We start from the raw sequence: 23,311 nt of genomic DNA on the forward strand, positions 1-23,311 counted from the left end.
AGACTCTAGGCCCCTTGCATACTTTTCATATGAGGTTCATAATGTGACTTTTGCATGTGGGATTCATGTATCTGGAAGAACTGTTATAGTGACAGATTTTAATGAGTTTATTGGGTACGGACTTGGCCACCTTCATGGATGGCTGTGAATTGTGCTCTGGGCACGTTCTGAATACATGTCTGGAAAAGATAGATGTACAAACCTCAGCAGAACTTGGAGTGTCTCTACCTGAACCTCCTAGACTCTCAGCAGGGCTATTCCTTCATACATCAGATGGAGAACCTCCCTGGCATCATTTTAACACTGATCTAACTCCATGGATTCTCCAGTCTAGTGGGGGCCAGCCTTTTTGGCAGGCATGCCACACATTAGCCCCTCACCCTCCCTGAGTGCCACTTCAATCTATTTCCCTTCCCCAATCTGCTGCTCAGCTTTCTATTCCCTGCCCTGTGCTCCCTGACTGATTTGATGCTCTGCTTTCTGCTCCTTGCCCTATCTGCCACTGTTTCGCCAGTCCCCTCTGGCACAAGCCACACCAAAGGCAGCCCAGGCCTCCTGTATACTGCAGGTTGGCCACCCTGCTCAGTATATTGTATGTTACAATATAGATAGATCATCTTCCCTGCACCAGTTTCTTTTACAGTAGATTTGTGTGCGATTATTATGTGTGTTATTGTGAGACTGTCACATTTTAATTTCCCCTTTAACTCCAATCTAGTCCCTCTGAGCACATCCCCCTTTTCCAACAATAAAGGTTGCTCATCTCTCTTACCCTTAGGTCCTTCTCATAGTGTCTGCTTCAGTGTCTCAAACAGGCACAGGCAGCCACCTTCCTTTCTCAGTTGAGAAGATCTCTTCTATTTCTGTCCTAAGCCGTGGCAAAACAGCTATATAACTTAATTGGCATCTCCAAGTAGCATCATCCAGGTACTGTTTCTTAGCCCCTTTGAAGAGTTTACTGAAAAGCTGCTTCTCTGCAGCTGTTATGTTGCTTTCCTAATAATCCTGCCATTCATCTAAACCTCCATATGTGTGTTGCAAACATTTCCCAGGACCCATGTACATGCAAACGCCCTTAAATAACTACAGATCATTACTCCTCCCCACCCCATCCTTCCCAGTGACTTCTTGCTCTGCAGAGCATTTGCATATTGTACTCTTTACCAGGCAGAGGCATACTTGCACATGCTGAATATAGATTTGTGTTCAGCGTTAGGTTGTGTTTGTATCTGGAGGCCGTGATTTCTGCAGGATGTTCAAGAACACTGAAATTCAGAAAATGCCTGGTGGATTGGGGAGTGAGGAGTTGGTTGGTAAGAGAAAAGCAGCTACTTCCTACACAGATTTAGATTGGGAATTCATGTCTCGAAGGCCACTGTAATAGCTGGGTAGCAGGGTTCAGAGAGCACAGACCCAGGCAGGAAACATGTCCTAGGTTTTCCACAATGGTGAAGTGAGCCTGCACTTTGCAGGCAGCCAGTGGCTCTGTGCAGCTGAGACTGCTGTGAGTATTGATCCGTTCCAGTCTACCCAAGCCACGTTTGCTTGTCCCTTTCTGTTCAGGGAGGTGTTGCCAGAACTGGTCAGCTTGGTTTTCAGAGCGGCTCAGTGGCCACAGTTTTCAAGAACGTCCAGCCTTCAGCAACTCCTTTTGTCCTATTATGCTCCTTAGACAATCTGGCTTTGGTTGTGAGTGCAGACACTTTGAACATTTGGCCCTGAGCTATCCAGGCCCTGATGGTGTGTCTCAGCCTGTGGTGCTCAGCTTCTATAATGAAATTTGAGGGCTTAGTTAGGGGATTCTCTCCACTAGGCTTAAGACAGCTGCTACTGTCCTATTAAAATTTGGATCGCAGAAGACTCCCAGGCCGGATAACTATAACACCCCCAGCGCCTGTCTGGTCTTCTTGGACTATATCCAGCTCCCCAGACACCCTCTCAGTGACTGCCCCAGCACAGCTAAAGAAGCCCCTTGTGCACTGGTTCTCATTCACCGTTCCATAATGAAGAAAACAATTGTGGTGGCCTATCCATAGCTCTCCTTCCTCCCTCTTCCTCACTGCTAGAGACTGCTGCAGTATTTTTTGGCCCTCCCTTCTGTCCAGTTCCACGTGTGAGTGAGGAGAATTGGCCAACTGAGCTTAAGGATCACAGCTATAGTCCATGGAGGAGACCCAGGACTACTGTATTTCTGGGGACATTTTCTAAAGGAACCTGTGTCAAGCCAAGAGTATCAGCTTATGTTTGCAGACAGGGATCCAAACAGAGCAAAACAAAAATCAGGAAGGGAGTAGGTGAAAAGTCCTTTGGACTGCTGCCTAAGGCACATTTTTTGTCTAGATGCCAAGTCTTCATGCTGCTTGGATTCCCTGCTTTTTTGCCTGCACCTTTGTCAAACATTGCACATTTGTATCCTTCTGTTGCTAGAAGGTTTCATTTGCAAAGAGGATACAGCACTCAAGGTCTTTTTAAAATGAACATACAGTCAAAGCGGCCTAGTGTCCCTGCTTGCTGCTTTTTAGGATTGTGTCTTCATTGCCTTCTGGCTCCTTAATATATAAAAAAGTATGTCACAGATTCACTTCCCAGTTGCTTAGGGCTCAGCACAGAAGGCACCAAGCAACCTTGGGTGCTAATAAACTGCTTAATATACAAACCAATGCAGAGCTGCCATGTTATTATTCAGTATTACCAACCCCAAGTGTTATAAAATAATAAAACAACCCTCTGCTTCCCCGCTTCCCGGTCATTAGATTAAAGCAGAAAGTTAAAAACAGATTTTCATGAGAAAATTCTGATTCCTCAAAGCTGAAATTGTATGTGGGAAAGGTTTGGTGTGGGTCAATTTTGGAAAAAGAATTGAAGAGAAGTTTTGGAATTGTCAAAATATCCTTGCTGGAGATGGCTTCAATTTTGGTTGTCCTGATGCAATTTGTTTTCTGTGGTTGTTGGTTTACAAAAACAGTTTGAGCTATTTTGACTTTTCTTCCTAATTTGAGATGGGAAAATTATTCAAAATCTTGACAATTATTGCAGGATGAGAAAAACTGTTGCCTGCCCAAGTCTTTATAAAGAGAGGGTGAAATAGAGGTGGGGCTGAGGGGTGGGTGGGAGAGATGGTGCTTAGATCTAAGACACTGTTGCATGTTTTAGAGTTATTGGTAACTCAGAATCACAGGACCCATAATGCATACATATTAACAGCCTAATTAGTACCAGGCAGAAGGGGATGTTGATGGAGGTCTATTATAGATCACCAAAGCAAGCTGAAGACCGGGATGTGCTCCTTTATAACCACTTATAGATAGTGTGGGAAAAGAAGAACTATGTTGTAGAACTGTAGCATCATCCTCACTGTTACAGGCTGTATTTCATTCCCATTTGGGATTGTTCTAGCTGCCACATCCTGCCATTGGCTTTTGTTCTGCCTTTCTCTGAGCGATCCAAAAGCCTGCTGCGATCACACGTCTCTACCCTCTGTGGGTCCTTAGAGGTCATGATCAAGTTGCCTCTTATCTTCTTCTCCAGTACTGCAAGCAGACTGGATTCTAGGCTCTTATAAAAAAGCGTTTTCCAAATCTTGAATCATTTTTGTAGCTGTTATCAGAGTCTTCCCTCCCCTCTTGGAAATGTGGATGTAGGAAGTGATTTTTGCAGTTTGCCAATAACAGGTGATATTTTACCAGGTCTTCTTGACAGGTATCTACCCTATGAAATCCAGGGAGTCTGATGTCCAGGTGTAGGAAGAGTCATTTACTTGCTCCTTTCTTCTGTCTGTGTTTTAGTGATACTAGGTCCTGAGTAGTCTGTTCCCAGTCCCTCTACCCCATCCTTTGTGGCCTCCTACAACCAAAGGGAAGGCAGTGACCCAGGCACAGAGAGGACAGAACAGATCTTTCATTCTTGAATGACATGGTTTGTGGGCATTATCTCACATATCCCACACCTCACCTCATAACTGCCAGCCAAATGGCAGTGACCAAGAGAGAGGGTTTGGTGATCTGATCCAGGGGTCTTGGGAGACAACAGGAAGGAGTCTTTCTGTGGAACTGACCAAGTGTGTGATCAGGTCCCTACATCTCAATATCTTTGTGCTGCAGTATCAGGAAGAAAGATTCCTTTTGACTCAAAACGAGAAGAACTAGGTAGGATTGGAAATCAAGATGTGAAACTAGGTATTTCCCCTCAAGCTAAATCTGTAAAAAATGCTGTTCTTCAGAGCATCCTATGGACTTGAAGGTAATTACTTTGCAAGTGGGTTGTCTTTTATCAGTAATTCTCTTCCCAGCCCCAGATAATACATTAAACAGGAAAAACCCAATGTTCAGCCTGAATCACTCACTCCCATATCCAACCACTTGTTGTTAAGATCCTTTGTAGGCTGGAATGTTTCATGTTATATTTTTCACTGTTGGGTAGAAATTAATAGAAAGGTAGGGTCTTCTGAAAATTAACCAGCCTTGCCTACATTTGAAGATGCTGACTACAGCATTGTTTCTTGGGTGTCTGCGGTTTCCCAGCCTAAGTTCAGTCATCCCAGCAAATTAGACACCGGTCATGAGGATCATAATTAGTCAGGGGTCAGTTAACACATAATTGGTCCAGGGATTCTTCTTAATTGGGTCTGTTACAGAAACATAACCTATGAGAGGTTATGTTTGAGAGGAAAACCCATGGAGATGAAATGAATAAATCATGGGAGGACAGTAATACAGTGATTACACAGGTCCATCCATCCTCTCCTTAATGTTTGTGAAATCTTTGAAATAGGAAATAGCTGAAAGGTAGAAAAAGCAGCTTTTGTTGAAGGAATATGGTCAAGCTTGTTGCAATTTAGAATTAGCCTATAGCAGCTGGGATGCATTAACTTACTGATTGCAACCGTATGAGTCTTTCCTTTTTGTTTTTCAAAGTCAATCCATGCTGTAGGAAGAAATTGAAAACTCCTGTTGTATGGCTTTTATGCAACTTACTACAAACATAGTATTGCATGCCAGCCATGGGAGGAGGCTGCCCACTTGTAGTTGATTATTTAGTGACTTCTCTGCTAAGGGCTACATACAATTTTAGGTCTGTAGCAAGGTTCAGTGAGAAATAACACCACGGTTCTTTTACCCCACATCTGTCATTTTTATGTCTACAAATGAAAATGTCCTCTGGATGTATGTAGGTGGTACAGGTATTTCAGAGAGAATGATTTCTTGCTCAACCTAATCCTAGAGAGTGAACAAACAAGGACAAGCAATATTGTGATGGGTGATTTATTTGTGCCAGGGAACAATAAGTACTGAAAAAGCACCTCACTTGTCTATCTCTTCTGTCTTAGTGCAAGAATAAAAGATGCGCTATCACTTTGTGCAAAATGGTTTTCACTGAGCCTACTCAAACTTTAGGTATTGTTCAGTGCCAGATAAATCTCATTCATGTGTGTAAGAGAGATCACCCAGGGACTTAGTAAAATTCATGAGTTACTCATACTGAGCAAGATGAAGGACATCTCTTCTCTGCTATGGACTGGAGAGAGAGAGGCCAGGAGATAGAGGAGGATTCTCTATAGGAAGACAGGATGGAATTCAATTTGGACCTCCAAGCAAAAACGCAGCCTGGTGCCCTCAAAATCTTGGTATGACAGCATGAATCTTTTATATTAATGTGACCATTATTAAAATTGGTAGGCTAAACAAATTATACGAAAGATGTTTTTCTTTCTATGTTGGAACGTGGCAGCAAAATAATGAGCAACAGCTACCTGATCATCATTACGTATGAGCAGATGTCCTTTCTGAATCAGACATGAGGCACTTGTGCGGGGCATTGTGGTATGAGCTATACTTGTTGCTATGGTGATGGCCATCTCATTTCTACATCGTTTTTGTCAGAGAATGAACTGTAGTGCTATTTTGGATGCAAAAGAGAACTGGAGCGGTTCTATTCTGCCTGCCTATGTCAGGAATTTCTGAGATGCCCATTGCAACAGCATCAGAGTACTTCCAATTTCTTTGCTGTTGCTCAGAGCTGTGAGGGTTATATTGGTTGTATAATCCCATGCACGGGTACAGTCTGGGGACTGACTGGCTAAGCAGCAGCTCTGCAAAAAATGACCTGGGGGTTAAAGTGGACAAGAAGCTGAATATGAGCCAACAGTGTGCCCTTGTTGCAAAGAAGGCTAATGGCATACTGGGCTGCATTGGTAGGAGTGTTGCCAGCAGATCAAGGGAAGTGATTCTTTGTTTCTATTCTGCACTGGTGAGGCCACATCTAAAGTCCTGTGTCCACTAGTTTTGGGGCTCCCACTACAGAAAGCATGTGGACAGATTGGAGAGTCCAGCAGAGGGCAATAAAAATGGTTTGGGTGCTAAGGCACATGACTTGTGAGGAGAGGCTGAAGGAACTGGGCTTATTTAGTCTGCGGAAAAGGAGACTGAGAGGGGACTGAATAGCAGCCTTCAACTCCCTGCAGGGTGGTACCAAAGAGGGTGGAGCTGGACTGTTTTCAGTAATGGCTAATGACAGAACAAGGAGCAGCGGGCTCCCGTTGTAGCAAGGGGAACTGAGTACAGATATTAAGGAGAATGATCTCATGAGAAGGGTAGCAAAACACTGGAACAAGTTACCCAGACAGTTTGTGGCACCTCCATCCTTTAAGACCTGGCTAGGTGAAAGCCTTGGCTGGGATGAACTAGTAGGGGTTGGTCCTGCTTAGAGCAGGTAATTGGACTAGATGTGACCTTCTGAGGTCCCTTCCAACCCTCACTGTCTATGTTTCTGTGCCTCCTCATGCCATGTTTGGTATCAGGAAGGAATTCTACCTCCCAGTGAGATTGGCATGGAGTGTGGTTTCTGCCTTCCTCTGTAGCAGGGGGGCATGGCCTTTTCTCATTTTCTATGATTATATGACTGAGAATGTATCTGGTGGCTGTTCAGTGCCCTTTTGGAAACTTGCTGGTGGCCTCAGTCTAGTCCCTAGTTGGCAGCTGGTCCCACCACAATGCATCAGCCTTACGCTTGGCACTCACTCTCCTTGTTCTCCATCACACTAGAAAGCTTGAGTGCTGAATGGACCTGGAGCTGCAAGTACCGGGGCTGTGCCCAAGTCCTTTGGAACAACTGCTGTGCTGATGTATCCCTCCTTCCTGCATGCCTGCTCTTTTTCTCTTCTGCTGCCCTATTTTGTCTTCTGCCACAGGGCTGGAGGAAGGTCTGAAGCCTTAGACCCATGCAAGACAAGCTTCAATACGTTGGTCTGGATGTTGTTTGTCATCTTGCATTATCCAGCAAGGCACTTACAGAGTTACTTGGTGTCACTTTGACTAATACTTAAATCATCAAGAAGTTATTTCACACAGTCATTTCTTGTTCCTCAAGTTCCTCGAGTCCCTGCAGTAAAAGTTGTATGACTTGACCCATGATGGCACTATAAGCAGCCAGCTGCTCTGTAGGAATCATGTCCAGCTTGGCTGATCTGGGGTTGTATCTTTCTATAATGATAATGGATAGTGGAGAATGACTTTTTTATATAATGTACCAGATATGTATTTTTGTTTTGAGAAACTTGCCCCCCATACATTGTCAGTTGGATCCATTGTTGGTTGGGCTAGTTAAAGCTTTCCTTTCTTCTGGAGTGGTAAGGGGTATGTTGGCAAATATGGATCCAGAAGCGTGAATAGGAGCCTTGCTACAGACTTGAATTGAAGGTTGCCCCCTGCGATAAATGGGTCCCTGGTCATTTGTACTAGGGAGCCAAAAGGGGCTGGATGTGATGTTAGCCATATTGTTCCCTGGCTACAGAACCAAACTAGCCTGGTGAGCGTTTGACGTGAGGAGCAAAGGCTAGCTTTCTGCTAAGAAGCAGTTGCTGGAAACTGAGGTGGTTGTGGTGAGGCTACCCTTGTATCAGGCAGCCCTCAGATATCCTTGATCCTTCCCAGTTCGGCTCCAAGTTTGAGCCTGGAAACTGTGCTAGTCCCACCATTTCATGATCTCTATCTAACAACGCACAAATATATCCATGAAACATCCAGTAGTAGTAGGCTTTGATACCTGGTGTAGAAACAAGGGAAACAGGACCAACTGGGTTGTTCTACATGGTCATCTGAGAGAGGGGCATGCAGGGCTCATCTGCCCCAAAGGTGTCATTGTGTAGAGATCCAGTAGGATCTCTTGTGTCTAGGACATTACTGGGGGAGGCATCATGCTGTATGGTAAGCTGATAAGTACTGCAAGGTACCATATTCATCATTATGCACCTGACACCCAGCTATGCATCTCTTCTTTAGTTAGCTTGAGGTTTTGCTTTCACAGGGCCTGGCTGAAGTCCAGGATTGGAGGTCACTCTAGACAAGGTGAAGTTGCTGCTGTTTGGCTGGGAATAGCATCTAGCTTTGGCGACTGGATGAAGGTTCACCCCCTTTGTCCAAGGGGTTTGCAAACTATGAGGTGTTTTGGGATCCTTGATTGCTTCTTGTGTGAGGTTGATGAGGCTAGCCCAGTGCAACCCTTATAGAAATCAATTTGCCAGCTACTCATCTCCACTCCCATGTTTCATGTGTGCAGAGCAGCAGGGCATGGGAGATGGGGAGGGGTTGGCTTGTATAGCTCAGGATAGTTGATATCTACCCTTAGAATTGCCCCAAATAGATATATAGCCCCAGACCCTAGTCTTATTAGATGTCAATGGAATGAAGGTTCCTAAGTCACTGAGGTGCTTTTAAATATTGTACCCAATATCTTTTGGCCTTTCTCCATGTCAGAGTACATCTGTGAGAGAGAGGGCAACAATTTGAGATGATGCATGAGAAACTTCCAAGCCTGATATTCTTTAACAAATGTGCTCATGTTTTAAATTAACGTAGATCACTCAAAGATTGTATGATGGGCACTTCCACACGTTGGAATACCGCCGTCCCCCAGTCCAAAAAAACCCAGTACAAATCTGTTCTGTTTTGTACTGAGAATTCAGTTATTCACAGCCTTGGGGGAAGGACTGAAATGACCCACTGTTCTGGCCACAGAAACCAAATTGCATACATTCTGTTCCCTCCCTGACAACGTGTGAGACATGCCGTGTGTGTAATGTCAGGATCAGCAAGTGCTCTAACTATTCTGAGTGCCTTGCTGGTGACAGGGAGACTAGTTCTCAGTCCTTGTAAAGAAAGCCACTCTCTGGTTTGTGGCCTCAGTTTTTCATGCACATCTTCAGCCATCTGAGAGTCATTAGAGGCCTTCATAGAAAAACCTCAATGGAGTCTTGTTGCAAATGTTTAAAGCGAGTCACAAAGGCAAAGCCGGGGGGCAAGGGGGGGACTCACAAGAGAATGAGTCTGATTGCTTGTCCACACGTCAGTGCTTCTTAGGGCTTTTTCACATGTGCTGCTGTTTGGTTTTTCAAATTGAAGTTCCCTGTGTCCACGGACTTGGTTCTTCTGAATTAACCAGCTACTCCCTGCACATTGGGTAAATCACTTTGCAGTTTGATTCAATTCATTTTGGACAAAGTTAGCATGGAAAAAAGTGTGTTTGGGCACATCTGTATGTTGGTTCAATGCCACCTCCTAGTCAGACCTCCTGCAGCTATTCCACACTGTATTGCTTCACACTGGGCTCACGGGTCTGTTTATCTGTGTGTCTTCTATTGCCCTAGGGTCATGCTGACAGCACGCCACTGCCCCACTACCATGCTAAGATGTATCCATAAGTGCCATGTTAGCAATTATAGGTTCCCCAGCATTCTCACTCTTCTCCATGTTAGAGTAGCCATGTCTTGTGTGTCTGCAGGGGGCTGTACACAGGTTCAGTTTTCCTGGTAGTGTGGGGAGTGGAGGCTGTCCAGGCCTACCTTCACACAGCCACCTGTATATATTTGCAGAAATACCTGCCTCTACTTTGAGAAGCAAGACTGGAAGCAAGACCAAGACACCATAGACCCGGGGCTTGAGGGCTACTGCCTGAGCAACTGGGGCTTGTATTGTACGTGCAGGCCTTGCTGGAGCATGGATTGGTGCAGCCACTGACCAGTGGATATAGAAACCATACAGAGGCCTGTTAGCTGCATGAACCAAAGGAGGCCTCAGTAACAGCTTGAGCCATAGACTGTGGTGGCCAGGAAGTAGAACATACATGGCTTATGTGGAAGAGCTGAGCAAGTTAGGAGTATTAGCTGCTTGGCAGTTCAGAAAGCCAGTCAATGGAAAACAATAGATAAGATGGGTACAAGCCCCCCCAAAAAGAGCTCAGGGTAAACAAATCCCTGTCTTGGGTCAGAAGGTTACAATGTTTGGGGAGACTGGATGTGAATGATGACACCTAAAGATATTTAGGTACCTGGCGGGAACTCGGATGTATGTGCTATAAACACAAAGTCATTTTGATCAATGTGTGAAAGGGGCTTAGGAAACCTGAATGCTTTCCACTGAGCCAGGGGCTGGGTTTTATGCTGGTGCCATGTTTTACATGTCGGAATGGGGTATGATGTTAATGTCCAGTGTTGTTTTTGAACAATAAACCCTAAAGAGTCCTTGTTGTTACTAAGAGCCAGAGCCTGTGGTCTCTATTACAACTAACAAAGTCATTAGAAGTAATAATATTATACACCAGTGGTATCCTTGACAGCACCTACACAGACCGTCCAAACTGAGGGAGGCTGACATTACCAGTATTGCTTTACTCCTGACCACACCTGATTCAGTTTGACAGTATGATATACCATGGAGACCTCAGAAAAAATATTGCGTCAGGGCTCTTCGTGTGAAAAAAGTGCCATAAAGCAGTCAGGCAGAATTTCTTTTTCTTTCCAGGGAAAATTTTAAGGAAAATAGAATGTTTAATTTTTTGTCCAAATTTTTCAGTGGGAAATTTTGATTTGTTTTGCATTGAAAAGCAATCATTTTGGCCAAATACTGTCGAACATTGAAAAGCATGAAACCAAAAGATTTGTCTAATTTTTTTCTTCACTTTTTTTGGCTCGAGTGTTTTATCCGGTTTTCTGACAAAGGATCTGATCTATTTTAGAAAAATAGACATTTTCTGTGAAAAACGTTGTTTAAACAAAAATCTAATTTCCTGTCGGAGGAAAAAAGTTTCACTGGAACTTTTTTTATGAGCCTTGCAAAAAAGCTGGCTTGAAATCATCCTAGGGAACGATACGAGGTTGACAATTAGCACGGCAGGGTATTTCCTAACAGACGGCAATCAGAAGACAGCAAGCCAATTTTTCTGCAATCCCTGTGTTGGCTTGTTAACCCTCTTTGGATGAGACAGTGGCTACAAGAGTGGTCTCTGATTCAAACACAAGACTGAGAAGACCATTTTGTTCCCAACTCTGCCAGGGACTCCCTGCCTCATACTCCTTTTTGATTTGCTTCCCTTTTTGGTTGTGAGTTCATTCTGGTCTTGCAAAGATCAACCATTCTAGCATTAGTCCTGGTTTTATGCCTGGGGATAATCTCTTCTGCCTGTAATATCTCCAGAATGAATCTATCAAGTGCTCTTACTTCCCTTTGGCAGGAGACTGGGAGGATATATTCGCAAGGGTACTTGAAGTGCACAGATATGGAAAAACCTTTTCAAAATCACTTTTACTGAATGCTTCGTTCTTCTCACTGGTGGTGCTTTGTCAGGCACAGTGCTGCTGGGGACAGACAGACACACAAATGCACACATTTTGTGCACACACCCACACATAAATGTTAGTAGGTACTACATTTTCAGTACCTCAGTGTATGGGCCTATCTCTAATAACTCTGGAAATAAGGTGTACAGCACATGCGATACGTTAATATGTTAGTTGGCTAAAGAGGGATGGGTTCAGGTCAGTTAATTCATGCTTGTATGATAGACACCATGGATTTCTAATCGGGACTGCGTATGTTCAGAAAGTAGGGAAAGAGAAGTATAAAGGAAGAGCAGGTATAAGCCATTGTATCCACAGAAAAGTTCCTGTCTGTCACTGTTTTTAAATATAAGTATGCTAGACCTGTATGAGGGCAGCCAGGGCTTATCTAGTACCAGAGAAGCTTCTAGGGATGTCATTTTGGTGCAAAGTCAGGTCCAGAGCCAGGCAAGTAATTAGGTTTGCATTTACAAATGCATTCTCTGACTGACACTGCCTTTGTGACCCTTGGTTTGTCCCACAAATTAAAATCATCAACTTCGACTGGCAAAATGTCTGCAGAAACTGACTGGCAAAGTCACCTACCTGAGTATTCACAGGATGGATGGTTCAAATTTGGGTGAGCTTTTGGGCCCATCCAGTTTGGTAACACTGTGCAAGATATCTGAGCAATCATCACTAAGCCAGGTAACTTTAATTTAGTATATTCACTACCAAACCACAGAGATTATTCTCCAGATAATCAGCATTATTAATTATCTTGCAACATGTCTATTGTAGTAGCACATAGAAATTAACCAGATCATGGCCTATTGTGCTAGGCACTGTACAGGGGTATAGTAGATGAATATGCTATATGCACATGGTCAATATAATGCCCCCAAATGCCTGCTGCGTTAAGGGGCTCCCTGGGAATGATTCCCCTCATTGCATTCAGTAGCTCAGTTCTGGGTGTGAACTGGCATGGCAAGCTGAGCTCCCAAGAGGAGCTGGGAAGGAAAGGCAAGGGTGTGCCTGGAGCCAGGCAGACTCACAGCACTTGACAGCACAAAGCAGCCTGTGCTGGATTTTCTCAGCAGCTCTAGTGCTTTCCTTCTCCACTCAGCCTCCCCAGCTCTCTCTGTCCATTGTCTTCCACCCCTGGAGCAGCTCTTCCCCCTCCCAGAGTCTGTCTGTCTCCCCACTCTCTCCATCCCACCCCTTTCCTTCTCCCCAAACCTCTGAAGCGAGGAAGGGAAGAGGAGACTGACTCTGGTGGGGCATCCTTTGTTGAGCAGCACTGTATGCTCTGGCTGGTGCCTGCCAGGAGGGACTGCAATTTAAAGTCACTCTGTCCTTCACTCACCCATGAGTAGGCCAGGTGACTGCCCCCACTGTGCCCTGGTGGAAGTGCCCATCAGTTGAGTTGGCCCCAAAAGCATGGGCTATACCACAGCATCTGTGCTTAAGAATTCCCTGTAAGAAGAGAAACTGAGGATGTCCTGGCTTGTTATTTTTCAGATCTTCCTAGCAGTGGCTAATTTTGAGCAGAATGAAAGGGGTCAGGAGTTCTCTGTAATATACAAGTGGAGCTACAGAAAAGAGAAATTCATCTCGTACCAGAGGATCTCCACGCACAACGCTAGGGACTGGGAGGCCTTTGTCATTGAGGGAGAGGCCTTCCTCGCAGTTGCCAACCACAGAGAAGGTACCCAGACCTTATTCTTACTGGCACAGCTCAGTCTGTACATGTTCGAGGCAGATGAGCTAATGGGAGAGAGACACTGGGAGGCTACGAGTCTTTTGGGCTGAGGCTGTGACACCATGTTTCACTGTCCAAAGCAGCTTTGTGTTCTCATGGCTATGTTGTGGGTGCAATTCAATGCAGGGGTGGAAGGGTGGCCCCTGTTGATTCAGTGGGAGTTCTACCAGTGGTTTCCACAGGCCTGGGATTTTATCCTTAAAATACAAAGTCTTGTATTTTATACAGTAAACCTTTGGGTTTCTGGGTTGCTGTCTTCAGCAGAAGCCACTGGGGACTAGAGCAAGAGGTCAGCAGTAACTCGGGGTGTTTTTTTTCTTGCTGGATGCTATGATTTATTTTCATTTGATTATCAAATGAAGGGAAGGGAGAAGAGTTAGAACAGGAGCTGACATGTTGCATGAGTATTGCCATGTATTAGTTGGATCAAGGTCATGTTATGGAAGCCAAGAAAACAGCTTTTTTCTTCCTTTCACTCTTCCATGTGAGGCTTTCTTCCACCTTCCACTTCAGGCAAGCAAAATATTTTGTCAACATAATTAAGGTCCTGGTTAGACAATGTACCTATAGTAATGTAATAGGCATTTACAACACAGTCATTTGCTCAATAAGATGCAAAACTACCTCTAAAAAATCAGGGGTAAAATCACTCTGGTGTGGGTAACACTGATTTAGGTGCAAAGTAAGGATCCTTGTGGGTGATACTTTTTATTGGGCCAACTGCCCAACCTTTGAATGCAGCACTACCTTCTTCAGGTCTGAGGAAAAAAGCAGGCAAGCCGAGGGCTAAGAACAGTCTGCAGGACTGTGAAATTTGAGAGGAGAGAGATTCCCAGAGGTTGCTAGCATCTGACTAGCGTCAGATAGTCTGACTGGTGGAAAATCAAGCCCCTTTAAAAAATGAAGAGGGTCATTATCTCACATGGTGTGAAGAAAGATTAGCAGGAATCAGGTAGCTTATAATGAGCCATGAAGTCAATATCCATGTCCAGTCCTTGGCTCTCAGCATCCAGCAAGCCTATGATTTTTTGGGTTAGGGTCATTGTCTGTTTGCAGTTTACTCATAGGCAAGCAGGCCGTTATCTACTTCACTTGCCATCTAGCAGTGAATTATAGTACTGGCAGTCTACAGTGTGTCTTACCCCAGGATAGCACTTCTGTCTGCTCACTTGCAGCAGAGTGCAAAGACAGCGAGAGTTGTAGAGGTGTGATGGAGTTGTCCACCCAGTACGCTGCTGTGAGACAGTGAAATGTTAATTATTATCTCCGTTTTATAAAGAGGAGGCAAATCATTGAGTGACCCCCTCAATAAATTAATTGCCTAGTTAGGAACGAGTCCATATTTCCTGGTAGTGGTGCTGCAGTTGCTAACCACAAAAGGGGCGAGACTTTCCGTGGGCAAGCCAGATATCACAAATGGGAAGAAAGGTGCTCGGAGTTAAATCCCACTGGCTGCAATTTCTGCTGGGATGAACAGTGCTCCAGGATCCTGTCTCTGCCCTATCCAGGCCACGCCTTGCCGGGCCATCCTCAGGTTGCAGTGTTTGGATCCCAGCATTCAATACATAACCTCCTGAGTCTGTATAGGCTCCAGGCACTGCCTCTTTCCATGGCCCCACATAATGTCCTCTAGAGCCCAGCTCTCCCACTCCCTGGGAAAGTGCTCTAACCACTAGGCTGCTGGGCACATTCTCTTCCCTGCTGCAGGCAGTCTCTTGTCGCGGTTGTTTCTCTGATGGGAGGATTGGGACAGACACCTCCGTGGAATAGTTCTGGCCGAGCTCTGAAGGCTAAAAGATTCATAAGGAGCCTGGGCATCCTACTGGTTTGCTGACAGTTGCACGGGGTGAACTGAGATTGCACTTCATGCATTAGATGTCTTCATACTGCATCCATGCCTCTGAGAAGTGCATTAGGGTTTGGCTTACTGTGTTTGTGTCACTGTCCCACGTGGCCTCCACTTCCTCAGGCCTGAGAGCCATAGGGTAGGCCCCCATTGCAGGCCAGCCACCAAGCTGTTAGCTAAAGGCTGGCAGTTCAGATCAGCAGTGCTTTTGTGGATCTGGCTGTCGGGGTCACACAGGAAGCACAGGGTGCAGGGAAGGGTCACTCTTTGGTGACCTGGCCAGCTTGGAGTGCCCCAGGCAGAAGGCACTGTCCCTGGAAGGAGCTGGGGGCTGGATCCTGCCCATGGCTGAGCTCTCCAGCTGTGGTCCAGCCAAGCACTTAGCTTTGTACATGCTCAGTGAGGCCTTGCCTGGGATGTGACATCAGCAGTTCACCTCATATGCTGCAAATCAAGAGTGGGCTGTGTTTTAATGCCCCTGCCCCCCTTTTCTGCTTCATGCATCAGGGGTTTGGGGTTTTTTTAACCTTTTTTTTAGGCACTGGGTGTTGGCTACAGCCAAAGCTGGGAACTGTGCCAGTGCTTCTGCTGGGACTTAAACCTGGAGGTTCCTGGCTAGAGGGTCTCGCTCAGAGTCAGACTAATGCCATGTTTGGGGTCAAGAAGGAATTTACCCCATGGTCAGATTGGTACGGGGGAGAGGGAGGAGGTTGCCTTCCTCTGTAGCAGGGGACATGGCCTCTACCTGGGATCTCTTGAGCATATATTAACAACCTTTTATAGAAGCAGGACACTGGCTGCTGTTGTCCCCCTGCTTTCCCTGTGGCAGGGTTGGGTGTTTTGTCTTGTCAGGCTTGTCTGTTGTTTTACTAAGAGTTTAGGTGATGGATTTTTCTGGCACGGCTTGGATAGGGCTGATCCTGCCTCAGGCAGGGGGCTCCTCTGGAGGTCTTTTCCAACTCCACTCCTCTGTGATTCTGAGTCCCAACTGCCCACCACACTGTAGGCTTGAGCTCTTGTGGTCTTCAGCTGAAGAAGCTCAAAACCTTTCCAGAGCAGGTATACAAATATGGGATGCAGAAGACAGGACCCATATGACATCCTCTGGAGTAGCACCACCCGGTGGGGAGCATTAGCAGAAAAACACCCAGCTTCCAAGTTCTCTCCTGCGAGTTAGACTCTGAGCATTGAAGCAATGCTAGCAAATAGGTCTGGTTCTACTGGGTTTTATGGAAATGGCTGAGTCAGCCCTAAAAGCACGTTATCCTAAGTCTGGCAACACAAGCAGGAAGAATAGAGCAAGGCTTGTTACAGCAAGGATTAGCGGCAGGTCAGAAATTGGCTCATAAATCTGGAAACAGTCAGGCCGGAAGGGATGGTCCTGATCCTCTCTTCTGGCATCCTGTATCACACAGAGGTTTCCATCTGCAAATTCCTGATCTGGCCCATAATTTGTGCTGAGCTATAGAGAGAGAGAGAGATCGCCACTCCCTTTAGAAATAGCAAGATTGAAATCACAGGCATGAGACATGTGGGGTAGCTCTACCCACAATTCTGATAGCTCTCCTGCACCCAGAGGGCTTCCCCCTCAAGAGAGGTCCTCAGGGGATGGGGTAAGCTGGCTTTCTGCTGGTTGTCCCCTCTGGAAAGGTCTTGGCTAGGATAAAGGGTTTTTTAGTGGGGTAGCAGGCAGCCTGGCTTGGGGTTGCTCAGCACAGCTTGGGAACAAGTGCAATACAACTGGTACATTCACTGAAAAGTTTCCAACTAACTAACAAGAGATGCAGCCCAGGGGCTACAACTGGAGGGTATGAAGTCTTAGCCATGAAGTTATTCCACCTGCAGACTTCACAAGAGAGGGATGAGCTGTTGGAACCAAGGCAGTGGGCACAGAAATGGACAGCACTGAACACAGACACCTACGGGAAGTCATGGATTGCCTGTCTTGTTACAAAGGATGAATCAGGTTTCTTTAAGGAAGTGAGACTCCCTCAGTACATGTAACACATTGCTTATCCCCAGCTGCCTGTGTGTGGCCAGGTACACTGCAGCTGAACTAAGTCCCAAACTCTGTCGCAGCACATGTGCTCAGGTGCCTAGGAGAGGAAGGGGCTGTATGAATCTGTCTTTCACATCTCAAGAAGGGCTTCCCTGGAGCCTTCACTCACTTCACGCTGCCCTTGTGGGGTAAAAGTTGCTGTTGGTGTTGGTCAGAACAGAGCTTGGAGCATCTCCTTGTTTATTGTCTGTGAAGAAAAGGGGACAGATTGATTGCTCCCTGTCAGCCATTTCTGTTTCAGCTCACTCCTGGCTGGTGTCTGATTTCTTACATTTAATTTCCCCTGATAGCACTCCTGTTGCTAATGCACTCTCCTTTTTCTGCTGCTTCCCAGGAGATAATCACAACATCAACAGCATCATATACAGGTGGAACCCCAGGACTGGGCTTTTTGAGACCAACCAGACCATTCCTACCTCTGGAGCCTATGATTGGGAGTTTTTCACCATTGGACCTTATTCCTTCCTGGCTGTAGCCAATACATTTAATGGCACATCCACAAGGATCTACTCCCACATTTATGTCTGGCTCAGTGGCTCTTTTCAGCTCTTTCAGTCAATCCTGGTAAGAAGTTTTTGTTTCATAGTTTCATAGTTTGTAGGGTCGGAAGGGACCTGAGCAGATCATCTAGTCCGACCCTGCCATGGCAGGAAAGAGTACTGGGGTCAAATGACCCCAGCAAGGTGGTCATCTAACCTCCTCTTAAACACCCCCAGGGTAGGGGCCTGCACCACTTCTCTTGGAAGTTGGTTCCAGACCCTAGCCGCCCTGACTGAAGTAGCGCCTCCTGATATCTAACCTAAATCTACCCTCTGCCAGCTTGCGACCATTATTCCTGGTCACTCCTGGCGGTGCTCAGGGAAACAGTGACTTCCCCAATACCTGCTGATCCCCCCCCCGACTAGTTTATAACAGGCCACAAGATCCCCCTCAGCCTTCTCTTTTGGAGGCTGAACAGGTTCAGGTCCTGTAGCCTCTCCTCGTAGGGCCTGCCCTGCTGTCCCCTGATCATGCGAGTGGCCCTCCTCTGGACCCTCTCCATGCTGTCGACATCCCTCTTGAAGTGGGGTGCCCAGAATTTCCTTTGGCTTCTCTAATGCAATGGCCCAATGCCTGTATCTATCCTTGGAGGGATTTGAGACAGCGCTGGCTAATAAGTATGGAGATAAGTGTTTTCTGGTCCCTTAGTAAAGTTGCTACAAATTTCTAATACTCATTCTACCTTTCTATGTCTACCTTTTCTTCCACCATTACACGTCTATGCTCTGCACTGGGCTGGTCACTGCATCTTTTCTCATGGCTCCAACAGTGTGTCTGTCCCAAAGGGAATACCTGTGCCCCAAGTTCAATAGACCACAGAAGAAACATACAGGCAGAAGAGAAGGGCTGCTCCTGAGACATCATGCCATGCACTGACTCAAAGCATTGTTGAAACCACATGGAGCAAACGTACAAGCCAAGGGTCCCCCAAACAATTTTTGATTTTTCTCATCTGACCCCCTGCTTAAGCCAGGTCTATTCCTACATAAACCACCCCAGACAAGTGTTTATCTAACCTATTTTTTAAACCAGCCCTCTCACACAGCTGCCAGGCACAATACCCTGAAACACTAAGAGCCCCCAACTTGGAAAATGTAAAGCAGAGGGATAAGGGCACTGTCAGCATCCTGCCACTGCTGATTCTCACAGTGACATCAACCATGAAGGTCCTGCCTTGAGCAGGGTACTGGACTAGATGACCTTGTGACATCCTTTCCAGTCCTACTTTCCTATGACCCTATATCTGGCCCACAGTTTGTGGATCAGGCACTCTGCTGCATCCTAGGAGATGGGCATTCAAACTCTCTGGAGCTGAAGGAGCCCTAGAACCCAGCTTTCCCATGCCTTGGGCAGGTACTCCAACCAATAGGATGTTTGGGCAGATGATTTGTCATCACCTGTATGCTGCTTGTCTGGGAGAAACAGTTGTCTGCATAGACATCTGTCTGCTCCAGTCAGAAGCCCTATTAAGATGCTCATCCCTTAGGATTTCTGACCAGACATATATTAGCAGAGCTAAAAAGTCCCCATTGGAAAGGTGGAGAAGCACACGTCTGCACAGGTGCAGTGGGTTGCCGCCCTGATCCAGGACTTGGCTGGCAGCTATGTGTTAGGTGGCTGAAGAATAGTGTTGACCTCAGCACTCTTAAAAGAAAGGGAATCACAGGTGCCACCAGCTACAGCCCTCTGAGAACACAGCTGGCTGACAGGAACTGCCTGGCCTGGGCATTAGCCCAAACTGCACAAAGCTGCTCGGGAGTCTCATTGTTGATACATGCTCTTTGTCGGTTGCTTTTGTGTGGCTTTTAAGTCAATAATTGCCACCCTGAGATTTTGGTTCCCAGAGGCCTGGAGAAGGGGAAGCCCCTGGGGGGTGGTTCCAGCTTGAATAGAGCACCTCAGCCTGGCATGGGCTGCTCTGAGCTGCTGCTCTGAGCTGGCTTTCGGTGGGAGGGCTTGTTTCAGCTAGTAATACCCAGTTCTTGCGCGGAAGGTGTTTTGGGCTTGGATAGTGTGGCTTGTTTGGATTTTTCTGGCCCTTGGCAGATCAGTACTTAACAGCCTCCAACTCGATGCATGGGAAACATGCAATCTCAAAAGGAGAAGGTGCACTTCAGCCTTGTTTTTCAGATACTGGTATGTCCCTGGAGAGGACAGCTTGATCTCCTTTTAATGAGAAATCACTAGATCCTGGTTCTCTCAACTTTTACACTTTGGACTGATGAAAATCCCTACCATGCCTCAAGCAAGAGCAGTGAATTAAAGGCACAGAAAGTGCAGAATTAGCACTAAGCTTGCTATGGCCTTAACACCACATTACCTGGAAAATCCCCCTCTTTAAGAGTGTTATTTCAGCAGATTTTTTTAATCTTTTCACATTTCATGCTAACCAATGATTGCTGCCCAGAGACCAGGCTGATTTACAGAGGAGGATGTTTATCCCAAAAGCACTTCCTACCTATGGGACAGCCACAGGTCTCTTGCCGCAGGCTGAAACATCCTTATCTTGTTACAACATAACGATGATTTCACACGATGACATCATATTGAAAGATGCATGTGATTCTGCATGGCTGGTGATACCTTGGTCACTGTCTGCATTCAGCCACTGATGCAGAGCATGAGCATTTAGCATGTCCCTGTCTTGTTGCTTGCAGCTGGAGGTGTCAAGTACCTGCCAGCCCACCCCATCTGGGCACTGGCAGCACTGGCAGTTTATAGCAGGACATGAACTCCCTGCCATCAATAAGCTCCTTTGGGGGCAAGGTGGTAGATTTGAGGAGCACAGTGGAAGCCTTGTGGCCAGTGCAGACAAGGATTTGGTCCAGGCAAGGTTTCTATAGAGATTTTCAGGTAGAAAACAGAGCAGAGCTTGGTTTCACAGTCTGAATCCTTATTCAGATCTTGTTTTCCAGTGGAAACTTTTCTGAACAGGAAGACTTGTGTATCTCCCCTGAAGTCCTGAGGTGTGAGTGGCCTGCCCATCCCTTCTGTTGTTCGTGGTTAGTTGGTCATTTCACCTTTGCTACTGGAATATTCCTAGTTGTTGAACTGGTTGTCATCCCTGGCTAATGACAGTCAAAATTATTTCTCTACTAGCCACTTGTGTCTCTTCCTTGGCTACCTCCCTGAACCTTATGGCAGAGACCTAAGGCAGTGTACTGCGCACTACATTGGTCCTTTTCGGCAGCACCACTGAATTTTCTGAGGCCTTGCATCAGCAAAGCATCCCTCTTCAGCAAAGTACTTACCACATGCTTAAAACTATGCATGTCCTGAACTCCCATTGACTCTCATAGGTAAAGCGTAGCCTTAACTGCTTTGCTGAGATATCGGCTGCTGAGGTTTCAGGCAACCTTTCCAAGTTTTGCAGCCAGCAAAGCGAGCAAAACTCTGGCTTGCATCAATAGATGCTTCTCTAGCAAGGGGACAGGAAGTCAGCAGGGGTCACAGGATCCCAGCAAGATAAATGCCCAATTGACTCTTAAAGGAGTCCAGAGCAGGTGCTTGCATCACCTCTGGTGGCAGTCTGTTCCAGGCCTTGGGGGCTCAGACTGTAAAGAAGTTCTTCCTTATGTCCAGCTTGAAACTGTCTTGGAGAAGTTTGTGACCATTTCACCTTGTCATCCCATGGAGCGCTCTGCTGAACAGGCATTCCCCCAGATCCTGATGTATACCCCTTATATACTTATAGGCAGCCACCAGATCCCCCCTGAGCCTGCACTTTTCCAGGCTGAAGAGTCCCATAGCTCTCAGCCTCTCATCATAAGGTCTGTTTTCCTGCCCTCTGATTATGCTCGTGGCTCCCCTGGACTCTCTCAAGCTTCTCCACATCCTTTTTAAATTGTGGAGCCTAGAATTGGATACAGTTCTCCAGCTGCGGCCTCACCAAGGCTGACTACAGCAGGAGAATGACATCCTGGGGGCTGGACTCGATGATTTTCCAAGGTCCCTTCCAGCTCTAATGTCTATAAAATCTATGAAAGTTATTACCCTCATTCAATCATTTCTTTTAATTTTGTGCTAGACTTTTGGTGCTGCCGATTGGGAAGTCTTTCACATTGGGGACAGAGTCTTCCTCGTGGTGGCTAACAGTCACTGTTACGACAGTGGAATGCTCATGCCAAGCAACTTGTATGCCATCAATTCCTCCATCTATGAGCTGAACATCACAGCGCAGATGTTCATCAAGTTTCAGGACCTTCTCACTTACAGGTACCAATTCTCTCTCCAGCTGCAGTACTTCCCAAGGGGTCGGCCTTCCCAGAGATCGTAGACTCATAAATTCATAGTGCTTTCCCACTCTTGTGATTTTGGCCCCCTGCATAGCACAGGCCAGAGAATTCTCCACAGGATTCAGATAATCCCTGCATAGAATCCCACTCCAAGACACAGCATATAAGCCACAGGGACCAGATCCTGCCCTGGTATAAATTGTCCCAGTTCTTTTGCTTTCAGTAGTGGGTGTCTGTTCATACCAGCTGCAGGGCAGGCCCTAGATTTGAAAATGCTTCTACTGAAGCAATGGAGGAGGAAGTGCTGTTGGTGTTAACAAGGAGTCTAGGCACACTCCTGTTCATAGTTCCCAGAGCATCGTGTTGTAAGAAAACATACCGTTCAGGATGATGCATCTGTCTGGGGGACCAAGTCACGCTTAGTTATTGGGAACATAGGAAGAGAAGTAGCAACAGTACAAACAGCCAAGAAGAGGGTTTGCAGTCAGATCCAGCATGTCACAGGAAGCTAGGCCTGGGAGAAAGAGGATGGAGAAAGCCCCATGCATGGGGGTACTGTTTTTCCTGTTTTCTGTCAGTTTGCACTTGCTGCACTTTATACCTGCTGTGAGGCGGTGCAAAGGGTGTAAGAGGAGGAGCTACCAGGCCCCCTCTCTCTTGTAGAGCTCTGGTTTTGGTCCATGTCACCAGTCAAGTGAGCCAACAACACGAGGCAAAGTCAGCGTGAGGAAAACAGAGGGGACATGAACCAGCATGGCTATTTCTGTGCTTTGGCCCACTATGCCCAAAGAGATGCATACCATGTACACAGAGATGGGGAGACGGCACCATTTTGCCCTGCCCTGGATGGACTGCCTGTGTCCCTGCTGGGTTGGGCCAGGCCCAGGCCATGCTGCTGGCAGGAGACTGGACATAGGGCAGATCCCTGGAACAGAAACCGCAAGACTTCATGACCTGGGAAAATGCAGTGCCTTGATGGCCAGACGCTGTTTGCCTCACAGCAGAAAGGAGGCCTGTTCCCAGCTGCTGATGCTTTCAGCTTCCCCAGAGCCTGGTCATCTGGGAGCATACAGTAGGTACACAGAAATGGCCTATGAGTGATGTAAGGACAAGCCACCCCTGGGCGGGGCCTGGGACAGGTGGGAAGACTCATCCCTCATGCAGCTGCATCCACAGCAGTGTCTCAACAACAGAATGAGCCAAAACAGCCCCTCCCGCCTGTGTAGCGAGCACACTATGCTATGCCTAATACCCACAAGACGCCCACACCCTGGGATGTCTC

The 23,311-nt window shown here is 46.5% G+C and overlaps 1 protein-coding gene across 2 annotated transcripts in view; it reads left to right on the plus strand.

The window, feature by feature from the left end:
* Positions 1-23,311, plus strand: part of TSPEAR (thrombospondin type laminin G domain and EAR repeats) — a 73,324-nt gene that overhangs the window by 36,672 nt on the left and 13,341 nt on the right. For both annotated transcript variants that reach the window (XM_090054204.1, XM_090054205.1), the window contains exons 8-10: positions 13,109-13,295; positions 17,589-17,818; positions 21,822-22,009. In XM_090054204.1, coding sequence (XP_089910330.1) covers positions 13,109-13,295; positions 17,589-17,818; positions 21,822-22,009 — 605 coding nt within the window. The remainder of the gene's footprint in view (positions 1-13,108; positions 13,296-17,588; positions 17,819-21,821; positions 22,010-23,311) is intronic.

This window comes from Crocodylus siamensis, chromosome 6 (assembly GCF_052110815.1).
Source record: "Crocodylus siamensis isolate JL-2025a chromosome 6, ASM5211081v1, whole genome shotgun sequence".
In the NCBI taxonomy this organism is placed as follows: Eukaryota; Metazoa; Chordata; order Crocodylia; family Crocodylidae; genus Crocodylus; species Crocodylus siamensis.